This window comes from Dioscorea cayenensis, chromosome 11 (assembly GCF_009730915.1).
Source record: "Dioscorea cayenensis subsp. rotundata cultivar TDr96_F1 chromosome 11, TDr96_F1_v2_PseudoChromosome.rev07_lg8_w22 25.fasta, whole genome shotgun sequence".
NCBI classification, from domain to species: domain Eukaryota; kingdom Viridiplantae; phylum Streptophyta; class Magnoliopsida; order Dioscoreales; family Dioscoreaceae; genus Dioscorea; species Dioscorea cayenensis.
In genome coordinates this window covers 6,311,831-6,321,020 of record NC_052481.1, presented here as the reverse complement: position 1 = coordinate 6,321,020, position 9,190 = coordinate 6,311,831, and the positions used below count along the sequence as shown (strand labels likewise).

General features: G+C 25.4%; 1 protein-coding gene across 1 annotated transcript; it reads left to right on the top strand.

Annotated features, from left to right (window-relative positions):
- Positions 1-8,134: 8,134 nt before the first annotated feature.
- Positions 8,135-8,608, top strand: LOC120271568 (ethylene-responsive transcription factor LEP-like). The gene has a single exon (XM_039278249.1). The coding sequence runs from the start codon at positions 8,135-8,137 to the stop codon at positions 8,606-8,608; it is 474 nt and encodes a 157-aa protein (XP_039134183.1).
- Positions 8,609-9,190: the final 582 nt, after the last annotated feature.

The following is a 9,190-nucleotide window of genomic DNA, read 5'->3' as shown; positions in this document are numbered from 1 at the left end:
TTTTTACTATTATCAAATTGTATCTCATTTTGCTATTGGTTCATATGCTTAACAAAACAGGAGTGAGCTAATTCAAAAGTTTACCATATCTGGTTGAGGTAAGAACGTTTCTTGCCTTTTTCATATAACTATATTATCTTTATGTTTTGCTTATAATGTCTAAATAAAAACTTATGATTGGATTTTTCATGTATACTTATTTTTATTTAATTTATATTATATTTAGATTTCGATGATTCTAAAAACACATATCTTAACCACTAATATATATTTTTAATTGTTTTAATAGGAATGATTTCAAGTTAACTACTTTTGCAATTTATAATATTATTATGATCGGAATATTTGTTATATGATGGTATTTTACCTTTTTAATAAAACAATGATGTTACACATTTTGCAATTAATGACATGATTGTTTTTAACATATCTCGTAATAATTTTTTATAAAATACAATGTTTACACTCTAAATATTACCTAAAATTGAAAAGATTTTATGCTCATTCCCTTATCATTATATAGCAACTAAGATCCTTAAACAGTCTGTAGTATGGCTGGAAAAAACCCAATCATCACATAGGTGGAGATTTCCACATTAACTAATGAAGATGTTATTCCATCAAGTGACCTACCGATAAAATGATTGGTAATTTTAGTGCATATTCCGAAATAAATCAAAATTCAGTGGTCAAAATGATATTTGACCAAAGTTAGGTGATTTACTAAAAAAATGAATCACTCAAAAATTCCTACATATATTTTATTTTATTTTAGTAAAATTCACAAACAAAATAAAAAATTCCACCATAGTTCACTATATTATTGATTTTACATGGATTTTTCAAGTACATTGATAGGATAATATTAGATATGTGTCAATTGATGTGGTTTGCATAAATGTCATAGTTTGCCACATCAATCATTATTTTTTTATTTATTATTAAATTATTTCCGTGTCTCACATTCTCCATACAATATATATATATATATATATATATATATATATATATATATATATATATATATATATATATATATATATAGACTAAATGAGTTGAGAGTGAGAGAGACCAAAAGCTTATCAACCAGAATACTAATTACTTGGCATAAAATTTGATTTATTTATATTTTTCTATGTGTCATATTAATTATTATACTTGAGTTCTATACAAATATTAAAATTATTTTATAAAATTGTTAAAATTTAAAAATCATAATAAAACTCTTATTTTAGAATTATTTAGTACTATTAATATGTTTTGAAGTAAAATATAAAAATAATTAATGTTTATAACACTCTTAAATATGATAAATAATTTGATGTGATGGCTAATATGAGACGGAAAAACAAGCAAGATTATTTTTTATGGTATAAATATTTGATCAATATTATATGAAATTTTTGAATCATATTAACTATTATTTAATATATTTTAATATCCGTCTCTCATGATTTTTACATGATAAGAAATAAAAATGTATATGTCGAGTGTATTAATATCTGTTTTCAATTTTTGATGGAAAAGTTTTAAAATTTGATTTATAACTAAGTTTATGCAATTAGTTTTTTAATCCTAAACTCTATTTTACTTTTCTATATGTTTTTAAAAGAAAAAACATTACAGTCAACTATTGTTGGCAAAAACTCTTCTTATTATATAAAACAATAAATAAAATATTTAAAAACTAAGCGTGTTTGATTGAAAACTTATTTGATAGTGTGTTTTCTTATGTTGTTTTTTTTTTAAAAAAAAATTAAGAATCAAAAGCTAAGAACTTTTACATTTTTGTCACAAAACGACAAATGTCATCACCCCACAATGAGGGATTTTTACATGTTTTCTAAATTTTTATTTTTACAAATAACAAAAACAACGTGAAAAACTTTCTAAGTATTTGGATTTAAATAATTTTTAAATATATAAAAATGCACAATTGAAGATAAAACAATTCCAATCCTATATATATATATATATATATTTATTTATTTATTTATTTTATTTTATATTTTTGTATGTTTCTCTCTTTTAAATTGTTGTATAGTTTTAACTAGGGAGAAGTCCGTTTTGTTTTGAATATTATTTTTAAAAGGTTCAATGTTGAATGAGAGTGTTACTTATGGATCTTCGTATTATTATGAGACATTATTATTTTTATAAAACATTTAATATTTATAGTAACTAAGTTATGTACGACAAATTTGTTATTTTAAAATGATACAATCTATCAATATAAAATCCATTGTTTATAAATATTACAATCACAATAATTTCTATAGAAATATTATGAAAAAAATGAAATATGTTATTTAGTTCCTTTTATAATTATAGAACAATTGATTGATTAAAACAATTCTTACATATTTTACATATATTTATCACCGTTATTCTTGACGATGCAAAGTGAATTAACTCTTTGCTTATTATTTGAAATGTATCACCAAAATAAAGTGAACACACATAATTGGTTTCATCCAAACTACATATCATTGCCTACAAACACATTATCAAACCTAACATGATAACAATAATTAAGTTTCCATCTAAAGTTATAGATTCCAGTGGCTCTTAAACCAAAACAAGTAGTTATAGATGTAAAAATAATATAACCCAAAGTTTAAGAGGCAATTCATCCAATTGAGCTAAGCTTAGAACCATGCATGAGTTCTAACGCTAAAAATCAAGGTGTATCCATTTGTGGAAGGAAATTATATTTTCAATTATTACAATAGAAAAGTGGAACTACTTGAGAAGAGTTAATATTTTAATTCCCCTCTAAAGATTATGAATGCAGATATAAATCAATTACTTATCTATAGTTTTACATTAAAAGCCAAGAACTCCATTTCAATGAAAATGATTTTGTGTTTTTAACCTTCAAATGATTGAATGCTAATTAAGTTTGGTGATTATAAAGAGTTTTTAGTAATATAAAAAATAATTATTTCATAATCGATTTTTAAAATATAACTTGATTTATTTGGAGAATTGTCTTCCATTCAAAATCCATAGGTTATAAGTTTATTCAAGCAATATTATTTTACAATTACTGACACTAATATATAAACTTTTATAATAGTGTGCATTTTCTTGCCATCGTGGTTTTTACTCAAATTTTATTTGTATCTCATAATATCTTTTTTATGACAAAATTATTATTCCTTTATTGAAAACCCAGCTAATAAAATTGAATAAATCACTTAAAAGGAAAATAGACTCAAAGGCTCAATTATTTTAACAGGAAAATAAGAAAACACCATTAAGTATTGAGAGTGAAATACTTTTTACTATCAATTTTGTAAATATTATTTTGCATTATTATTATTAGTCCTATTATTAATAATATTGTATTATTTATAGTAATATTTAATAGATAAATGCATTTATGTATGTATTTAGTTAATATGGAATTTTTTTGTATTTGAATCAAGAATAATTTAATCAAAATTATGCTATGGAGTTGATATTTGCAAATTTGACAGATTGATTTTTAATGCATCATTTTTATGGGATTAAAAAGCTTGATTAGAAGTGGTAAGATAATTATAATATGATTGCAAGCTCTTTTGAGTGTAGGTACTTATCATCATAATTTATACTTATAAGATATTGATATCGCTTTAGAGTTGGTATCATACTAAATCTCTGTATTATTTTTATTTATTCGGCGATCATCTTACTACGTAAGCGTGTTTAGCCATTCATACATTATCACAAAAGATTAAACTCGAATCCTACATTACAAAAATATTGATTTTGTTACCCGTGATACAGTCGATGGTCATGTGACACAACCTCATACTGGCGGATGGATATTATAAAGGCTAAAAGAATGCATAATAAAAATAAAAAAGTAATTAAAAGTGTGCTTAGAAGTGCTAATAAACCAATGAATACTCATATCTCGCACATTACTGTCAATCTTGATGCTAATTATGAAGCTCGATGTTGAGTCTACACTGCATCGAGTTCACATAGTAGCTTGATAGTGGTTTTATCGGCCATTCCAATAAAAATAATGAACTCTATTCTAATATCATCAATGCTTCACCGTGTAGACCAAAATGTGCATTTGGACTCTTTGAACTGGTCCTACTAATGAGCAACAGTGAAAATGTTTCTATTGATCACTTAATGTCAATCGCTTCGTCCAATCATATTAACACAAATGATCCTAGTGCTATTCCAAACACTCGACATAAAAGTAAGTCTTCCACTACTTTAGTTATTCCCCGTATTCCTATTATTGTTATTTTTTAAATAACCACGTTCACAATTCAAGTACTTTCAATTTTCTAAAATTCACAATTACAAATCTCTTACATACATAGTTATATAGATTGTTATTCTTTTGATGATTATAATAGGAACCATATTTTAACACGCTATACTTTGGTGGACGACTGAAATGCTTTATTTTGCAATGCATTCATGTGGTAAGGATGAAAGAATTGATCTATCTAAATCTACTTCAACCCAGAAATTTACATGTGTTGCAAACAAGGGCTTATTTCTCTTCCTCCACAAAACCAACAACACCACCTTTCCTACGCCCAATTAGTTTGATGGTAATGGTGGAGTAAGGAATTCAAACTTTAAAAGAGCAAATCGAGAATATACAACTCAATTATGCTTTTATACATTTGATATATAATTCACCTCCAATAATTTTAAAACATGTAATGAATCTAGATAACTTATATGGGAATCTTGCTTTCTCAATTAAATGATCATGAATCTGCAAATGAAGTCAAGACCTATACTTTATCATTATGTTGTCTTAATATTCCGTTATACAAATGTTATAATACAAAATTATTAGTATGCATAAATATTTAACGAACAATTACAATATTAAATTATTTAATAGGAATTATATTTTGGCTTCTATCAAAGAACTGTAATCTATGTAAATCTAGTGAGATTACTGTAATAAAAATTATTAGAGAATTAAGCCTACTACTTAATAATTTGGGAAAGAGAAAATCTCAATTTGATTTCTATACTAAAAATTAGTTATTTATTGTTATGAAATAAAATTAGACTTGAAAATCAAATTTATTATCTATACAAGACCCTAGTCACTTTTCTGGCAAATGATCTCATTGTCGAATATGCAACAATCGATCAATTGGGTCAATCACCCATCAACAATAGTAAGTAAAAACCCATCTCTTGAAGTTTAAGCTATATTTTTCTAAAGAATGATTGCTAATTTTGTTAACTAAATTGATAAATATACATTCCTTTTTCTAAAGTAATAATAATTACTAATTATTTTTAAAATGTATAGTAAATATGTTCAAGTGGATGTGGGTCGAGAAGATCGACATCTAATGGTCGGTTTTTTATAACCTTTTAATTTTTGTAATAAAAGGACATTAATCGTAATATGTTATTCTTGCTACAAACACGGGCCTACAACCCTGAGTATATAATCAGGTACATATTAAATCTAACTTATTTTGGAGATAATTTTAATAATTATTATACAAAATAATCATGTTATGAGGGCTATTATGATTGTAAGTGATAATCTGAGATATGTAAATAACCTTGATAAATATGCACTAATGGCAAACATGGAACTTGGGATTTCGGTTTGCGCAATGTATATATCTCAAAACAAAAGTGTTTTAAATCAGCATGATAACAGAAGTTAGTTTAATCGTGTTCATCACAACAAGCAATTAAAGATGTGTCACCATAGAATTTTATGAATGCAAAGCTGGATTTTTTACATGGGATGACTTTAATGGAAAAGGCTATATGGCAACTATGAGACTAATTCAAGTGAGTAATCCACGCCAATAATTGATGAAACAAGCAAGAAGCTGTAAAATAATGACCTTGAGTCATCAAGAAGATTTGAAAGTCTTATCTATGCATTGAAGTCCACAATAGCAAAGAAACAGAGGAATCAATGGAAGTGAAGAAAAATTAAGCAAAAAATGTATAGATCTTTGTTATGATACAAAATATGAAATGAAATGCGGGATTGTGCATTCTATTATAATAACTATCAAAAACTAATATAAACTTGAATTAATGACTAATGTTATTTTATCCTTCAATGGATGGAGGTTAAAGAATTGTGGCATTATGCTTTGCTATATTATAATATGATTTCTATATTTTCCTTCATTTATATATAAGTATATTATGTTTGATCTTTCATCCGCTTACACACTAAACATAAATAAACTAAATGATATATATTACATGATAATAGTAGTATCTCACTCATAAATTTTGCCTCTTTCATCTGATTCTAAAAAAAAATCCAACATCTTTAAATAAGAATAAAAACATCCATCAAAGAAATAAAAATCAAACTAAAGGAATCTAAACCTATGTCATAATTCCTTCCTAATCAATTAATGTCACATTTGAACAAAATATATGCTACAAATGATTTAAAATATGAAATAAAAACCATCCTTTCAAGATATGCGAATCAAGTTAAGAGATTTTAGATCTAGGCCTAAAATTATATAATATATATTTCACCATAATAATAATATTATATCAGTCATGTATTCTACCACTTTCATCCGCATCTAAACAAAAAAGATATGATTGAAACATTTGAAATAAGAAAAAAAAAATCATATTCACGTCACTATCAAGAGATACAAAAACCATCCTATCAATAGATATGAATCAGGCTAAGGGATTTAAAACCTAGCCCTAAAATAATATAATATATATTCTACTATAATAATATTATTATATAACAATTTTTAAATAAGGGAAAAATGATATCAAGAGATACGAATTAAACTAACAAAATCTAACTCTCAAGCCTATCTGCTCCCTAAATACTTAATGCCAATTTAACACTGGCATAAAATGATATATTAAATCATTAAGACCATTTCATAATAAAAGTATATATATATATATATATATATATATATATATATATATATATATATATATATATATATATATATATATATATATATATATATATATATATATATATGTCTTTAAAAAATTCTAATTATATTCTATCTTTGTTTGATTATAATCATTATCACCTGAAACATAGCATATGCCTTAAATATTAAAAAATACTAAATCATATGAACCACATATTCATCTTATCATGCTCAATATTTTTTAATTAACTACAATGTTGTCCAATATTCCATTATTAATCATTATGTTTTCCCCCTCCTAAATATTTCACAAAGTTTCACATTCCTGCAAATTTATGTTGTTTCAATTATTGCAAGAACTCACAGTCCAAGACAGAATAAAGGCTTTGATAACACACAAATATTGATTTATCCTCTATAAAGCTAAACCATATCCTCCACAGTTGACTTATGATATCCATTCAAATTTCCAATGTTTCAACCAAACCGAAGAAAATAGAAAAAATGAATGAAGAAAGACAAGGGAAGCAATGTTTCCAAATACAAAAGGTTTTTTTTTTTTTGGGTAGTACTGCAAGAAAGAAAAGAATTTACCAAAATGCTGATATTAATCTTGGGAAAGAATTGATTTGATTCATGCCTATTTATTTATTATTATTGATCTTGAAATCTTTCTTTTTCCCCTTTCCCCTTTCTCAATTCTTCTTCTTAAAACATATAAATATTCTTAAACATCATGGAAATATATTAGTAAATGTTATCATTTTCGAGTGTTAAAGAACTTTTATTTGATATACAGAGGAGAGAATATTGAATTAATGAGTTTGATTTATAATTTGTTTTTTTTTTGTTAGAAATTTATAATTTAATCGTTAAATGCCATACTCTTAATGAAAGTAAAGGAAAAGTCATATATAAACTACAAGTTTAAGATTTATATATATATATTTAATAATAATAATAATAATAATAATAATAATAATAATAATAATAATAATAATAATAATAATAATAATAATAATAATGGCGTATAGATATATGAGGATTCGCAATCTAAGGTTAACCATAAATTTCAAATATAAGTACATCCACAGTCGCCGTTGTATGGCAACCTAGCAACACCACCTTTACTCTAGAAAACTCTAATTCAGCTGTTTTACCAAACTATATAAATACATATATATTGCATAGAACTATATATGAATAACATAGCTTTGATACAGAACAATCTTGCAACAATTACCATATCTATGGACATACCGGACTTACAATGCATCAGGCCATCCCGTCACCAAAGAAGACGATCTAAAAGATCAGGAGGGTACTTAGGAGTACGAAGAAGACAATCAGGACGTTATGCAGCAGAGATTACAAACCCTTATACTAAGAAGAGACATTGGTTAGGCACATTTGATACACCGGAGGAAGCATCATTAGCCTATGACATGTCATCAATCACCTTTAGTGGTATTGACAGAGCTCAAACTAATTTTTCCTATATGTTTCCTCCTATGCCTTCTCCATCTCCTCCAATACCACCTCCACCACCTCCGCCACCTTCTCCACTACCACCTCCGCCACCTCCTTCATTGGAGGAGAAGAAGGAATATTGTTTTGAGTATAACTTTGATATTAGTGATCATGACGATGATTGGATCAATATTACCACCATTTTGCAGAGTTTTGGCCAATTGAATGCATTTCCTTCATCTTTAATACTATAACAATAATGATGTCCATCATTTACAATGTTGTATTGCAGATCAAAGCTATGTTATTGAAAAGAATAAAATAACTGAGTTGAGTTTTGTTTTGAATGAAATAGGATTTTTATTGATATTTTCTTTTTGTTAGAAGATGAATGTAGTTTAATCATCAAGACCTTTTGTGAAATAGATCAAAGAGCTTATATTATATATATATATATATATATATATATATATATATATATATATATATATATATATATATATATGTAAGCACAAGTTGTATTAATTCTCAAATGGGTTATTAGCTATCATATTATTTCATATATACTACATTAATCTATATAATAATTTAATCAATTAAGAAAATTTAAATAAGAAAAATGTAAGCATAATAATATACTAACTTATTTACTATTGCATTATCCCATCTCTAATTGAAGAACATCAACTCAACATATACACATCTATATATTGCTTTTTCCTTTGTTACATATTAAACCTTCAACCAAATCCTACTTTAAAAATATATTACATATTACATCCATTTAAAAAGGTACATCTATAATACAAGATTACAAACATAGAAAACTAAAACAA